The 16,927-nt window shown below is 52.5% G+C and overlaps 1 protein-coding gene across 3 annotated transcripts in view; it reads right to left on the reverse strand.

Moving 5' to 3' along the window:
• Positions 1–16,927, reverse strand: part of LOC142585501 (plexin-B-like) — a 149,459-nt gene that overhangs the window by 59,848 nt on the left and 72,684 nt on the right. For all 3 annotated transcript variants that reach the window (XM_075696296.1, XM_075696295.1, XM_075696294.1), the window contains exons 2-4: positions 5,681–5,949; positions 4,659–4,928; positions 3,021–3,866 (exon numbers count right to left, since the gene is read on the reverse strand). In XM_075696296.1, the coding sequence (XP_075552411.1) occupies positions 3,021–3,866; positions 4,659–4,928; positions 5,681–5,800 (1,236 nt within the window). In that variant the 5' untranslated portion in view covers positions 5,801–5,949. The remainder of the gene's footprint in view (positions 1–3,020; positions 3,867–4,658; positions 4,929–5,680; positions 5,950–16,927) is intronic.

Here is a 16,927-nt window from a genome sequence, read left to right on the forward strand (position 1 = left end):
GCTTCCCGGCAACTGCAGCTTATGTAACCGTAACGTTTACAGGAAAACGACCCGCCGTGGTTGCTCAGTGCATGCTATGGTGTTGAGCTGCTGAGCACGAGGTCGCGGGATCGAATCCCGGCCACGGCGGCCGCATTTCAATGGGGCGAAATGCGAAAACACGCGTGTTCTTAAGATTTAGGTGCACGTTAAAGAACCCCAGGTGGTCCAAATTTCCGCAGTCCTCCACTACGGCGTCCCTAATAATCAGAAAGTGGTTTTGGCACGTAAAACCCCATAATTTAATTAACAGAGAAACGCATGGCTGCGAACGCTAAGCACGAAGGCGAGCTTTCTGGTAGAAACGCGGCCTCTTGCGTGGGTCGATCTCCTGTTATTGTTTCACACTTTTAATATTTCACTTTGAGAAGAGCTAACATAAAGGACATGCGCTGTCGGTGTTTTTTTCCCCATTACATTTGTTTGTGGACTGTCGTTCTCAAATTCGGAAGAATAACTTTGTAAAGAATGAAAGACAAGATATGAGCAACTTTGGTGGTAGAGAAGTGGTTGGGTATGCGTGGTTCGGAATTTGGTTCGAAATTCGGGTATGCGTAATAGTTCCGAACCTTTAGAGCGCCGTCGGTTTTTTCTGCGACGCGGGCTCCTTGACGTTATCGCGCTAATATACCTTTTATATCATGGCTATATAAGAAGATAACGAAAAGTGCTGCTGTCCACACACGGAGAGACAACTGCATAGCGCGGGCGCTCAACGCGGATGCGGGTGCAGTTGACCATGGGGGCTAACATTTTAGAGCGGGAGGCATAAACAAAGACAAACAAAAACACACGTGCGCACCAAGACCAGGAGCAGAACTTCTCCCGGCACAGTCTACGGTAAACGGCAATCAGCGAAAAACAACGTCGCACGCAGGAGATCTGTACCTGCATGCCACCAGATTAGCACGTATTACAGGAAAGGTATAGCCGAGATTTACCTCCCCCTCACCATTCCCTTACCGCCCATGAGAGTTTCCATCTGGCGCCAGATTCAGAGCAAAGCATTTATATCTGCCGATCTGAACGCATTTATTTTACCCTGGTCTTCATAATCCACAATGTACCACCTGCCGAGCCGCCCCAGGCATATCTTTACCACTGTTTGTGGAGCTGCCACAAGCCCCACGGTGGTATAGAGCCTATTCCCAACCCTTCCTATTCCTCGTGGGAGGTCGCTCTTCGGGCCACTCGCTCGGATGACCAGCTCAGGCTGGTGGACCATCCCTGCCTAGAGATGTCGGCCAGGGTGCCCCTGGACGTCTATAGGGACCCAACCACATTTAAATAGATCCAATAAAGTTTTATCGTCCATCCACGCACGAAAGGCAGGCGAGGAGACAGGCGCCTTCATTTTTGCCGATATTCGCTGTGCATGCAAGCGTGCGCGCGCGTAGTTTCGCGCTAATTATCAATTCCCGACGATGAACATATTAGACAGTCCGATTAAATCGCCTGTGACACAGAGCGAAATGCGTTCAAGTATAAGGCTAGCTGAATTGGGCTGAATATAAGCAGAAAGTTCGTATTAACTTGCACAATAACGCATTCAGTGAAGCGGTTTTGACAACGTCATTCAACGATATATAGTCTCGATCGAGTCTCAGTTAAGAACATAGCGCCCGATGGCGTGACCGCACTGTTCGCTGTAGCAAAACCGGGCCCCGCTGCAGCATGGGTAGTATGCAAAGCTGCGCATTTTGCTTCCACGGTCAGCCACCAGGATCGAAGGACCCGAACTACACGGCAGCGACGGGGGTAAAAAGCGCGGCCGTGGTCGAAGCGCGCTCGGGGTCGCGCTCGGTTCGTCGCTTATCTGCTCGCCGCCGGCGCCATCCATCAACGGTGGCCCCGAAATTTTCGACACCGCCGCCACGCCCACTCGGCGGCGAACGCGCGCTTATCGCAGGAGCGCCCGGAGCTCGAACTCGGAACGAGGAAAGGCCCGATAGTGGGCTTCTTTGTCTTGTTCCCGATGTGCCCCCTCTCGCTCCTTTTTTTTCTTCTTCGTACCAGCCTAACTGATTGACTCTCGGCTTCACCGAAGTTGTGGGCGATGGCTATTAGGCCGGACTTACGGTGCGAGGCCGTTCGGTCCGCACGTATCGCGAGCCGTGCTAACGCCTCTGCACTCTATATACACTACACTAAAGAGCCGTTCTTTCCTCAGGACATATACAATACCAGATAGCGCCCCTGCCCCGAATCCCTCCGGAAGATAACGCTGGATGAACGTTGCGTCTTCAACTTCGTCGCGGTGTGGACGACGGCCGCAATGATTTACGGCATATCGTTCATTTTAGCAGCTTAAAAGTGAAGTGATCGAGAAAGCACAGATTCAGTCCCTCCTACGGCGGCCGCAGTGTCTCAGTATATGTAGCGAGTGAGTGTACTTGTCAAGTCGGCGCCAGATTCTCAGCTGTGACGCGTATAGAGGAGCCTGCGATGAAGTGCGAGTGTGTGGCGTGTGCACTTGATGCGCAAGTCTTTATTCGGTGCTGTCAAATCTGCTGCGCGCGTGACCGGGCCTGTCGTGAAGTCTTACGGGCACCGTGGCTCCTGCGTAAAACTCGATTGCTGCAAAGCCTTTGAGGTCTAAGCGGGAGCATGCTTATAACTCTCCTAGCTGAGCTTCGTATATTGTCTGCATGAGATTTGAAACAGTGCTCGACGAGCAACCGCGATCGTTAATCTCTGTCATATATGTACTTCGAAACATTCAAGGCGTACGGTACAGTTAAAATAAGCCCAGTGGAGGTGGCGAAAGCCCTGCGGCTCTCCTTGCAAGGGTATACGTGGAGGGAACGACGCCCATCATAAACTAGTGGTTGGCTCTCTCAGTCAGGTCCGACAAGCTTCGATCTACATTCATACTTCTACGTTTACGGTGCCGACACTGGCGTCTTAAATACGTGTACTCTTTTTTTTTTTTCTAGACCTCGTGGGCAAAATGACACGTCTGGAGGAGAGTTGGCACTTACCCCCGGCTCCGGGCAGCTCTGGACGCTTCCGGCGATGTAATCCATATTTCGCGTCAGGACACTGCCGTTGTAGCACATGTGTATGTTCTCGGTGAAGCGGCGCTCCACGTCCCTCAGCGGGTAGAGGCACAGCGCCGCGCGGCGGGCCGACCGGGCCGTGTGGTCCCGCGAGAGCGCGAACACGGCCGCCAGCACACGACGCCGCCTGCCGCCGCCGCCCAGAGGCAGGCGCAGCTCGCGACTCAGGTCGTCGCCGGCGTCGAACACCACCGCGTCCTGGAGCAGGTTGTAGTCGGTGCCGTCCGGGCCGACGCACTGCAGCGTCACCTCGGTGTACGTGTTGTACGCCGGGTCGGAGGTGCACACGCGAGCCAGCCGGCTGATGTAGCCGAGCTCCTCGGAGGCGCGGAGGTGGCTCTTCCGCTGCACGGTGGCGAAGTACACGTACTCGTCCGTGTGGAAGCCGTACACGTAGCGCACGAGGTAGTAGTCCTTGATGTGGTGCGCCATGTCGATGCGGGCCGACTCCGAGAAGTTCGGCTCGATGATGCGGAACCGCTCGGACTCCGGCTCCAGGCTGCGGGTGCAGATGGCCGGCACCATGTCCCGGTACGGGCCCTGGCGGCTGTTGGTCGTCGCCACGTACAGGGCGCGCGAGTCGCGGCCGTAGTAGTGCGACGGCGCGATGAGCGCGAACGTGGACGAGTTCTCGTCGTTGGCCGCCACGGGCGTGGGCACCAGCGGCTCCTTCTCGGCCACGTCCGAGAGGGAGTGCCGCTGGCAGGCGCCCTGGCGCGCGCTGCCGCACACGATCAGCTTCTGGGCCACCGGGTCGATCAGCAGGACCTGCGTCACGAGAGAAACGCGGGGTTCGGTCCGCGAGTCGCGAAGGATTTGCGCCGCGGGCCTGTTGGTGGCATGTCGCCTTGTTCTATACGCTGTTTCTGTCCGCGGCAGATCAACCTTTAATAGACTTGAGCCTACTCTCACAGACTGACCGTGTGATGTTGGCAAGGAACACAGCACTAAGTTGGCTCTTAGACGTTAACACCGAAGCGGCGAGACAGCCACAGACTATAGTGCGCCTTCTGAGATGCAAGGCCGGAACAAAAGAGCCTAGGGACTCATAAATAAAGACAGTCCGATAGGCACCAGCATGGCCGGAATACTCATGCGTACACGAGTACACTGACTGATACTCTCCCCACACTGATATTATAGGCGTGGGATAAAGCTTTAGTGAAGGACGAATTAGGTCTTACAGGACAGGAGTATACGAACTAGAGTGAGTGCCCGTGAGTTACAGTTTACGTGAGTAAGAGCAGGAGCGAGTTGGCGGTTAAATTGAGCACTACAAAAACTCACTGACGAAGCCTTTTTAGTGGACGAGAGTAAGTGCAGAGCCCCAGTATAAGTTGTGAGAGGACGCGAGCGTGAGCGAAAGTGGGTGCCAGTGCGAATGGAAGTGACTATGCGAACGCGAGTGGGTGCTGGTGAATGAACGTGAGTGCCTATAAGTGTTGAGTATACACACGGAGTGCCAGTGAGTATACAGCTTGCGAAAATATCGGCGAGGGAGTGCCGGGCTCATTCTGCCGACCTATAGGGACGCCGGACGATGCGTATATATACACGCACCTTGTTAACGTTGTTTGTGGGCACCGTCGGGTACCCTTCGCAGCTGGCCGGCGAGCAGAGTACGCTGTCCTGGACGGGTCCCGTGGCCAGGTCCACCTGCAGCTGCAGCCTCGCGGCGTCGAGCTGGTACAGCCTGTTGGTGGCGCCCAGGTAGAGGCGGCCGCCCGCCCTGTCCAGCACCAGGTGCGTGAAGTTGACGCTCTCGTTGTAGCTCCGGTACGAGGCCACCACGCCGTCGTCCGCCGGCGACACGAGCCGGGCCGCTTCGGCCTGCAGCGATAAGCAGCGGTCGTGGACGGGAGTGAAATGTATTAGCGAGGAGTCCGCACGTGCGTGGGTGGGTGTATATACGACCAAGTTGCGTGCTCGGGCGTGTTCTCGCCTCGTAATTATCCTTACATATTAGCCGCGACCGCGATCGACCTACATGTCCAAAGTCGGACCCATATCAGCACTCGTAGCATCGCTATGAAGCATCTCGACTGTACAGTCGCACGAGTTGTTTTACAGCTCACACAGTATCAGGAGCATATATATATATATATATATATATACTGATACACATGGGGATATTAGCCTGACAAGCTACTCCAGGTGCTGGGTAATGATTATGATGTATACAGTGATAAAGAAGGTTTGCAAAACAATCAAGCTCAAGGCGTGATCGTTGTAACTACGCTGTAGGGACGAAAACGATTCAGTTATTCGCACTGTCCTTCTTTGTTTTTTAACATGGGAGTTGTGGAACGTTTTCCATACGGTATGACATCTGCCTTACGTAAACAAGTTCTGTTATCTCAAGCCATCGGTGATCTAGCAGACGCTTTTATATATATTCAAACCTCAGTGTTCACCAGCTTTCGCTGCAGTTTGCTGTAGTTACAATCCGGCGTTTTTTTCACAAGCATGGCGTGGCGCTTGCAAGGTATAGTCTACACGAGAACGGGGAAATGGGCGCCGCTACACGAGATTACTTTGAAGTATACTCGAAGGACGCGACAAGTGTATAGAAAAAGGCGTACCGCGTGCAGGAGCATGGCCAGCAGTAGTGGCGGCAGGCTGAGGAGGGCCATGGCGGCCGTGGCAGCTGCCGCGCCGTGCCGGCCGCTGGCACAGCGGCGTCGTTGGCGCGGCCGGAGCATCGCCGCCGCGCACAACTCGGGGGCGACGCCGTCCTCACCGTCGCCGCCGCTGGGCCAACGTCGGGGTGGTCGCCGCGCCGCCGATCATGGGTCGCTCATAAGATGGGGCCGCCGCGGAAGCAGCAGCAGCAACAGCACGGCAGCGGAACCTGCGTGTAAAAAGCAGGAAGAGGCGGACGTTATAGAACCACATCGTTGGGCTGCGCCATTGCGTTTTGCACGACTATACGACAAAGGCGGATCGAGTATGACAGGCGTGTCGGGCTGGAAAACCGGTCGTATAAGGTTCACGTAAACGCCAGCAGGCATAGGACCGAGCCATGCGCTGAGACTACTTCCATCGGTCGAACCGTATGCAAGGGGTCAGCTGACTCGCCCGATGCGCTTTGGCAAGGTGCATGTAAACGCTAGTCGTGCTGAGCCAGCTCGACCCCTGTCTCTTGACCGGCTCGCGTCGAGTTCGAAACGAAGGTTTAGACGCACACGCGCGCCATAGGGGCACGCAGAGGCGGACTAGGCAGAGCCCCGTTTCTCTGTTTTCGTTCCCACAATTGTCGCTGTATATATATATATATATATATATATATATATATATATATATATATATATATATATATTCTGCCTGCGGTTTATGAAGGCATTGCGTGTGAGGCCCACGCGGCCTGCAGCTGCGTCGCTGCTAGAAAGACGCCGCATCAAGGCACCCTGGGGCGAGTCAGGACGATTGGCTGCACGAATGTGACAGGTCTTACCCGCTGTACAGCAGCCAGTTAAATTAAAGTCACTAAAGCCAAGACGCTCATTTAATTACGCTGCACAAACTCCCAAGTCTCCAATCGCGCTTCGCTCGAACGCAGTATATAGTATACCTGCAACTATATGCATGACTACCACGTGATTACTGAAGATGTTGTGTCAGCAATTTCTATTATTTGATCCTCATGCGTACATTGGTTGACGAATCCGGGCGTTCAGGTAGGGAACACGGTGTCAGAGCAGGTCGGGCGCGGTAAACCGTAGAAGCTGTATTAAGTTACTTTTTGTTTTTCGTGCAGTTTTTTTTTTCTTCTTATATACGAGGTCATGTATGCTAGTGTATACAGGACGTGGCGTCAACGCAATAGGCCACCGGCGTCACGCGAGACGCTGACATCAACGTCTCGATATACCTCTCATTTGCATATATGCATCGTCCTGCGGCACGCGTTGCACGTTTTTCCCAGAGATCAGCGGTTCGCGTATAGCCCCCCCCCCCCCCGAAAAAAAAAAAAAACGCACCTCTCAGCTTCGATCGTGCAGCCTATACACGTCAGGCCGTTTTTCCGCGCAAATGTCTAGACGCCGCTGCGCAATGACTTGCATCAATATGCATGCAAATAGCACGAGCGTAAAACATTATAGTTTCTTTCAACAGCCGGGCATATACTTTGTCGGAGCGGGCGCTCGCGCACATTATATATACTTGTTCCTTGTGAGCAAACCAAAGCTGCGCGTAGTACATATTGTAGCGGTTTTTTAACATAGTGAATGTATGGCTTTACTAGCGCGGACGTGCAGTGGAATAACGCAACGCGCAGATGCGAATTGAAGAGCCATATAATATTGTAACGGTTGCAACTAATAGTATTATACGGATGGAGAAATACCGCAACGCATATATATGCACCTCGTCAGTATACAGCTATAGAAGTGATTAGCAGTGGTCGAACAAGGAATGCTCCAGCGGCATGCCTTGTTCGACCTCTGTTAATGACTGTATGTCAGGTATAGAAGGGATGTCTAACAGTGCTTAGACGCTCAATTATTATGTGCAAATAAACATATTAATAAAAATTGGAAGGGGAGGTGGTTGAGGAGGGGGAGGACGCGTAAGTTCACGTTTAATTAATATCGATAAATAACATATCGCACGCGTGCGGGCATCGCGAATAACGGAACGACACCTCCCGAGTTTGTATTCCGCGAACCATTCTCCTCCGACAAAGAACTCTTCGCGCGCGCGCGCGGTTCTGCCACGCGCGAATATACATATGCCAACTCCAGAGAACAGGCTTATTTGTATAAGCGCGATCCTCCACGACCTCACCGCAGCCAATAGACTTCGGCATATACACACGCAGAAAGGTGTGTATACTATAGATATACCTGTGCACTATACATATACCGCGCGGGGCCTCTTCAGGAGCAAGAGACCGAGCTTCTCTTTTCAGTCTCTCCGACAAAGAAAGCGCTCGTCGCGCGTGCTGCTCGCCGGGCGTTACCTGACACCGGAAATTAAAGGAACGGCCCGAACCGACGAGACCCACGCGTGCGATTAAAAATAGCTCCTTTTTTTTTTTTTTCCCCACAGATGTTGCCGCGCGCGCACACACACACATAAGAAGACGCCGAAGAAGAGAAGGATCGCGCCGCGGGCCTCTTTCATGCCTCCTTCCTTGTCTAAATTCCCCTCCTCTTCTCCCGTGCACAGGCGTTCCTCGCGCGTTTCATTCCGTGCGTCCTCCTCCTCCACGAGGCGCGTGTATGCTCACGCTGCGCGGTGGCGCGGCCGGCCGGCCGGCCTTCTCGAAATAGCGAATTTCTTCCCCGCTCGCGCGCGTGCCTATGCGTTATTAAGGGGCCCGACGATCGTGTTCGCTTCGGTCGTGGATATCTATAGATCGCGGTCAGCGGGTAGCGCCAGGAGACCGTTTATTTCTACGTACTTGTTGGGGTGGGTGAGAGAGTGAGGTATTGGCTGTATGGCTCGGCGGTGAGCGTCGTGCAATATTAGCCTCTTTTTCCGCAAAAAAGCACACTCCGACCTACATTATAGGCAGAGCCAGGTCGGCTGCATGGCCAGTTTTGGCAGCGAGCAACGTAAGTGCGCGGAGCCTGCGGCTCTTGATTTACTTAACGCTTGAGCCTTTTTAAGGGGGCGTGTTAACGCTGCCGCGAGCACTGCACTTTGCTACGTTTCTACATACTGAGTTTCCATTTCCATTTTTTAAATATATTTGTATATATAACTACCGTCCAAACGCTATAAGCGGGTTGAAGCGAGAAAACGCATACTGAGGCAGTTCAACCGGTTAGCGCCGGATGAACACGGAAGCAAGATAAACTTCGGCTGGTCGACGCAGATAAGCTAGTTCTGCCGCCACTGTTTTACGGTTTAACAATGCGATGTAGCGGTGCGGTGTAGCGGTGCGGTGTGCGGTGTAGCGGTGTAGCGATGCGACTGTCGCGTGAAGCTGCTGTCGCATACAGTGTAGACAACGATCGTGTCCTTCGTATATGCATGCACTGAACGAACTCGAAAGAAGAACACTCGCCAGTTTTTAAAGGCGAAGACTCCTAAAGATGTGTAGATGGCCCGCGGCAATCCCGCAGGTATCTTTGCGCGCACGCGCATGCGCAAGACACCTGCATGGGATTTCTTTGAGCTTTGCGCAAGGTTTCCGCGACAGAACCGTGATTGCTTCAACTAGGTGTCGCCATGGAGTCGTGCTAAATGCGCCGATGCACCCGTAGCGACGTTGGACATTGCTTTGAGTACATCGCGACGTGCTTCTTTCAGACCGCGTATGCAGGACACTGCTGCACAAATATTTAGTGTGTAACGGGGTCACACCATCTCGTTACACCACGTATACAGTCTCTGTTTACGCGCTGCCATTTAAGTTTCAAACATATAAGCATATAACTGCCACGTACGTCAACTAAATTAAGCGACAGAGGTTGCTCTCATCTTGTGCACGATCTATAGCTGATCGAACGTGCATTCTGTTATCATCGGCCTGGAATTCGACCTTTCAAGTGTGGGGAACGTTCCAGCTCGCTTTCCCGCGTCGAGGTAATTAATTGCCCTCGTCCCCGACAAAGCGTGACCCCTGTGACCCTCGTGTTAGGCAGAACCGCTCGACACTCAGAGTCACAACCACGTACCACTGAAGTGAATACAGTCGTCGTCATCATTCCTCTCTCCTGAAATGTCATCGCTCTTTTCTTTCAATGCACCACGTTAAACGCAGTCCGAATTTTGACAGCTCAAATCAAAGCCCAATGGCTAACCTTCCCATGAAATATTCTTCTAAATCCGTTGAGACAAGCCATCCGAATAGGCATATATAATGACAACTGTCGGGAAAAGCCGGGCAGTTCCGTTTGTCGTATAACGATTATTTGATCGTGCGCTGATTAAACTCAAGAGGCAGATGCACGGACGGCCAGGTGGTTGGAGAACTGCAGAAGTATAGTTGACGCAGACTGCGCACATAAAGAAAGCTTCTCCCTCTCCCTCCACTTCACCCAATACCGAGTAGTGCCACTGCCTGTCATTCAAATGGTTGTGACGGTTAGCGTTTATATAGCATAAACAGTCACTGATGGGTGGCGCGTCGTTGCCTGATCCACCCCGATGACGGAGGAAGACCGGCGTCGGAGGAAAAATGAATGGGAGAGGGAGAGAGGAGATTACGAAGAGCAAAGCTAAACAATGAAACAGACCAAGAAAAGTTCGAAGGGGGCAGCCAACCAAAACTGGAAGCCGAGCGGCTTTCTCTCCCTCTCTTTTTTTTTTTTTTTCCATCCGCATTACGTTCATTCGAGCGTAACCCCGGTCCGAGAGGCGGAGTCTACGCAATGCAACGCGCCAATCGGCGCCGCCGCGGAGAGAGTAAACTACGGTGGGGCCAGCGACGCTAGCTCGACTGATAAGCGGCCTAATGCCCGCAGGAAATAAAGAACGTACGCTGGAGCGGTATAAAGAAAAATTACGTAAGAAAAAGAAAAAGAAAATGAACAAGGCGACAAATGCCAGGCAGTGCACCCGCCACCGACTGGTTTTTTCCGCCGAGTGCGAACGCCCTCGGCCAGTAAGCCCCGCGTGTGCCGCCGGAAAAACCTGGCCGGCTGTTTTGTGCTTCTCTTTTCTTTTATTCTTCCTTCCAATTCGTCCGCGACGAATCGGTCGATCGCTTTCCAAATTCTCAGTGAAAGCACCTCCAGAAGATTTGCGTAACTGCTTATAGTTTAGATAACGATTCTTGTTTGTTTGCTTGTTCTCAGCTGGAATTCGAACTGCGATCTGCGGTCCTATTTTTGTGTGGGGAAAAAACCGCGAACACGCGAGTAGCAAAGACGCACGCCAATATAAATGTAGACGGTGGTCTCGAATCACGTGTACTGTAAGCGATCAGCAGATAAGAGCAGAAGCAGATAAGTATAAAACAGGGGGACATATAGCCCACGACAAGAGCAAAACTGCTCATTAGGGTCTATACATTCATAGCCTACAGATCTTGTCAAGCATTCGCTTCGAGAGGATAAACAATACGCCAAATACAATCACGGGCTTGAAGTAATCTGCGTGGGTCAGTGCGCGGACCATGAATAGAGATTCACGGTCAATACGCAGACGTCGCCTGTGATGTCAGAATCGTCCACAAAACTTTGAGAAGGGGATGCGAGCGGAGGTGGGGGGGGATAGTGCGCACTCCCCCCCCCCCCCTCTCCTCCCCGGGCTATGCTCTCGCTAAGAACAGCCAATTCCCTTACGTTACGCACTTTGGCAGCACTATATCTCGCGCGCGAAGTGGCGTGTGAACTGCAAATGGCGGCTCTGGAGCCGCGCGTCTCCTCATAACGGGGCGTCGTTGCCCGCACCGTCCCAAAGGAAATTCGAGCAGAGGCGTGCGACGCTTTTGCGGTGCTTTCGCAAGATCTAGACGGACAGAAAACAGACGTTTCCGTCAGAGCCCCCCACCAAACCCCGCTACTCCCCCCCCCCCCCCCCCCTCTCCTCTATTTCCTCGAAGTCTACTCTGAGGCGACAGCTTGAACATCAAGGCATGCGCGCTCCCGGGGTTCAGGGAACGAAGGGGGCGGTCGTTCGTCGCCGGCGATTCCCTCGGCGCACGACTGCATCAAATAACCGCCTCCTCGGTTCACATCCCTGAGGAAACTTGTCGACTGACGTTCACGACAGAAGAGGATATCAAGAATAACCGAAGCTCACAAGTTTTATAAAGTAGATTAAACTTTTGTTCCCTTGAAGGGAGCGAATGTGTTGATGAAACGACCCCCTCCCTCTGGATGCGGTTTTGAGCAGTAGATCCGTTTGGTCTGCGTGCACTTCCCCTACACTAACGTGTTTCCACTGAACTAACACCAACATTTCCTGCGCTCGATTGGGGCAGAGATAGTGTAGGAGTCGTGCAGGAGGTGCTAGTCTCCTGCAGGAGCAGTGTACTGGCACTGTACTGGCATTAAACGAAGTATACAGCGTGTATTGACTGGACCTGATTCGCCCGGCGCGCCCGTCCTAGTTGCCGATCTGTCGGCGACACTGCATCAATATACTTCTGACGCGAGACGAAAAGTTCCGGGGAGTATGTTTCAAATTCAAAATTCCACAGTCGAGAAGCCGCGAATTAAGTGCAATTCACAAACTACTGCGTATCTGAAAGTGAAGGTGTATGTACCAGCGCCTGTGGGACACAGTTGTGTTGCTCGCTGTCACTTTTTTTTTTTGTGTGACAAAATCCGCTTTCTCCGTGCGCCGTCCCGAACCGAAGCTACCTTACTATCATAGTAAATGCCTCGCGAGACGAATTATCCTGCTCAGCGACGCGCCTTCGGTCCTGCGTTTCACGGCTTCATCATTTCGTGTTGCCTCACCTTCAAGTTCCATTTCGCACAGCTCACACACTGCGCGTGCGTTGCCGCTGGGAACGACACGTAGATGGCGCCACCAATCCAGGCAGCGAAAACAAGCTCCAGCAGGTGCCCCCCCCCCCCCCCCCCCCCCCCAGTGTACGTTGGATAATACATCGCGGCTCTCGAGCGAAGTTCGCTTTAGAAGGAATTTTTAAAGCAGGGCATGGACCGGAAGCAAAATTAGGCGCAGGTGACTTTGAAACGGGCCGTGCCGCGGATGCGAAAGCTGGAGAGAAAGGCCGACCGGAATATATACCTCACCGCCGCGCTGCTGCTCGCTAGGTGTGTAGCAGAATAGAAAACTGCCGGTCGTGATAAGAGACGCCGCGGGGATCAGGATGGCAAAGCGGGGGAAGCGGGAGTGCGCGACGGCAAGCAAATTTCGGAGCCGCCGTCGTGCACGCGCCCGTTCCAAAGTGGACGAAAGCGTCTTTCTTTTCTTTCTTTCTTTCTTTCTTTCTTTCTTTCTTTCTTTCTCTGCTTGTTTCGTTCCTTTGCTGGCTCTGCGAGAGCGTGGTCTATGAAGGCGTCATTAGGACACATTACGGCGCCGAGTCTGGCTCCCTCCACCTCTTCGCTCCTCTGCGCTAGGCATCCCGGCGAGCCGGAGAGATCGCCTGTAGAGATAGACGACGCACAAGGCCTTTTCCTTGGAGGGCGTCGCATACTGGGATAGATCAGGGGGGAGGGAATGCCGGCGGGGGAAGATATAGCTTGGTCGGTCTTCCCATCACCCGGTGCTCTCGGCAAAGGATGCCATGAGCTGGGAGACATGGCGGAGAGGGCGGTCTTCTTGAGGAAACCCGAGGAGAGTGAACGAGGCAAGAAGAGGCTATCGCTTATCGGCTTTACTCCCTGCCGATGGAACGAGATAAGCCCACGGCAATGTCCCGGGAGAGAGCTTTATGAGGGAATTGGCTCAGCTGACGACGAAGATCGGAACGACGTCCTCACGAAGGAGCGCGCCAAAGGAGACCAGTATACGAGAAGAAATCAAACAAGGAACGATCGTTCTATAGCGCACACTTCATGCGGCACGTGTATAAGATGGCAGTCTCATTTTCTCGCAGAGGCTCGCTCGATGCGCAATCTGCGCACGAATGTGTGTGTCGTGCTGGTAGCTGCGGGCTTAACAGCGATGCTTGCCTCTTCATCGGGATCTTGCGCTTATGGGATTCGTGGGTCTCAACGATTGTGTCGTGCCTGCTATCCGCGTGTACAAGAACGCGAGAGTCACTGCACCTATCACTGAACGCCGTTTCAATGAAGTGTAGACGCGTCTGCGTTTAGTAAGACTGTGTAGATACACGCTACCCTCGGGCTTCCTGGTTGTATGTCGTACACGATTAATTCTGCTCATTCTGGAAGTTTCCCGACGTGGGGCACGATTTAGCAATGCAAGCATTATCCGCTCGCTTGCGCGAAGCAGCCACGACGTGATCGCCATAACACTCGGCTTGAAATTCTCTGGTCGCTGGCTCGGTGCCAGGCAAACCTGCTTGGATATATATATTTTTCCTTCTTCTTAACGTTACGCCAAGCAGTACCAGAAAAAAAAAAGTGCGGTGAACGGACAACACCGGTGCATGTATTTCCTAGGTCGTAAGTTATAACTGCCCTTCGGAGTGAAAACACGCCGAAGTTGATCCCGCAATTCACTTGAGGCGGATAGTAACAACGTGGTATACTCAGCCAAGCTGCAGCTTACCAAATGTCGTAATAAGCAGCTAGTTGTCTTATAATCAGCGTATATAATAAACGGCTTAGCAGCGCTAGTAGACGTCTTATAGCCAGCTTTCCTGTTCAATCGTTGGACGTTTCGGTGGCTTCTTTCTAATTTATTTATATTTTTACAGCCTCAACGGAGATGAAAACGCAATTTCGTTGGAAATAAACTAGAGGGTGCTGCTATAACATACACACACTGCATCGCATTACTCACCACTGTTGAACAACGGAGACGTAGAAAAAGAAATGCCACTAGCCTGATTCGTATAGTGTTGTCAGCAGCTCGATCGAGCCGGCGCTCAAACCACACGCAAGGTTTTGACGAGCGCGCTAAGCAGCAGCAGCAGCAATAATAAATGTTTCGCGAACGAGTTTCGAAGAGAGCAGATAATGGAAGAGACGAGCAATTGTGCCGCAAGGCGAAGCCAACTTGCCCGGCGATCTCGCGTATAAACGAAGAGGGAGGCGCGACGACGCATCGTCATCAGTCAACGATCGGCTGATATATATCATGGCGGCCGCACATACAGGCGTGGAAGAATGACGCTTGTTCTTGCGCGCTCGGTGGTGCACGTGGTGGTGGTGGTGGTGGCGTTATGCGGGAGTGTGTGTGTGTGTGTTTGGGTGGGGGCTTGTTTTGATAGCCGGCGTGTGCCGCGCCTGCTAAGAGCCGCGAATCCTCGCGCCCGTATAGCAGCAGACCCCGCGCGCGCCAAGACCGCTTTGCCTTGAGCGCCATTCAAGGATGCCGGCGGGGCCTGCTTTCAGCGGGAGCAAAGTGCTCGACGACGATGCCGATATTGAGAGAGTGGAAGCCCCTCGCGCGGAAACGAAGAATAATAACGAGCCTCTTCTGTGCTGTTGAAGAGGAGCGAACGAGCAGAAAGAAAGAAAGAAAGAAAAAATTGCTCCGAGTCATAACGACGCAAAGAAAGTGAGGCTTGCGCGAAGAAAAAAAGCAAGCGAAAGTAGAAAAGGATGAGCCGAGTGTATTTTAGGAACAAACGACGCGTCGAGTTTACATCAAGGGGCGGCGTCGCGTTTGTGAGGCCCCTGTGCCCGGCTCTCCGGTCGGTGCATGAACGTCCACGGCAGCAGCTCTTTCGCGGAGCTATAGCTAGAGCTATAGCAGCTTCTGGCTTCCACGATAATAAACAGCACATATGCGCTGCGATGCATGAACGGAGGAAAAAGGGGAGGTAGGGGTATAAAAGAGATGATCCTATATGATCCTTGCCTTTTTTTTTTCTTGCTTTTTTCCGTCTGTATTTTTTTCCCTTCGTCAAACTTGATGAAAGCGAGCGTCGGCGTGCCGTTGAATATATACGCGATACTCGGAAGAAAAATAATAATAAAATAAATGAAATTGGGTTCTGACTTTGTTGCATTAGGCGCTGTTGACGTGTCTTGTCACGTCTTTCGCGCTAGAGTTGTTATTATTTTCTTTAGGCACGGCAGAATAGTGTAGTGTTTGCGTTCCATGGATAGCCTATATTACGCGTCCGTTGGCACTTACCCTAATAACGTACGGGGAGAAGAATGTTACGGGCAACACTATCTTGCTTTTTTTTTCTCTCGTCTACGGCGTATTCGAGCGCGCGTCTATCTTTTATTATTTTTAGTGAGGTATTGAACAAACGTAAAGGCCTAAGTGAAGCATATACAGAACATATCATTAACATTCCAGCAGTGATCACAATTCACTCCTTGGACTTTTGTTGCAAGGGCTGGATGTGGGCGCTAGTTTCGCTGGAATACTAATTACATATTCCTTCCGAATTTCACGCTGGGCTATAGAAACCCTAAGTTTAACCGCGTAACAAGCGACAGCTTTTTCTTTTGTGAAATAATTTAAATAAAACGCATATACGCAGAGAAAGGCAAATGGCTCAGAACGTAGTGCAAATGAGCTGTTACTGAGCGGCAGTGACTGTCAAAGGCGCAAGTGTGCAGTGTGACTAGAGATTTATTTTATGAAAAACTGTAACATCCACCCTGCAATAACGTCCCCGTAAAATGCTTTTAATAAATTTTGAGGTAATACTCTGCCTCATACAAAACGAGCGTCCTAGCTCGCAGCGCCTGGTAAATACGCCTATCATCACGAATTTTAAGCGCAGGACACATCGTACAAATTCCGCGCGCAGTTTTACGTAAACAGTAGTCGTGCACCAACATGCCGCGCCCAACAAGCTTCCAGCAATCGGAAGCAGCTCCTCTTTGTCAAGTCGACGCGCCGCACGTCGTACCGGGTACGACACTGCGTTCGTATCACGTGTCCGCCCCCCCCCCCCCCCCACCGTTTTACACGCGTCGCTCCCTTCCTCATCCGTGCTCGCGAAAACGCACCCGAGCACGCTTGAATCGATAAACACAGCTAACCATTAAAGCCCGCGAGACAAAACACGACGCCGGGTTTCTCAGGCGCTCGCGCTGCCGCTCCCGGCGGACGTTTAAGGGCTAAGCCGACGCGTGCTGTGACGGCGAGCACCGAAAAAGAAAGCAAGCAAGCAAACGGATGGGGGAAAAGAAAGAGTTAAATCTTCGTGACGGTTAGAGCTAGCGCGGGGGGGCGAGGGGAGGGGGTCCGCCGCGCGCTCCGGTTCACCGCCGGGGTTCCTGGCTCGACGGGAGCCAGAACCGTCCGCCCCTCTTTCGTTCTCTCTCTCTCTCTCTCTACACCCCCCCCCCCCCCCCCCT

Source organism: Dermacentor variabilis, chromosome 6 (assembly GCF_050947875.1).
Source record: "Dermacentor variabilis isolate Ectoservices chromosome 6, ASM5094787v1, whole genome shotgun sequence".
In the NCBI taxonomy this organism is placed as follows: domain Eukaryota; kingdom Metazoa; phylum Arthropoda; class Arachnida; order Ixodida; family Ixodidae; genus Dermacentor; species Dermacentor variabilis.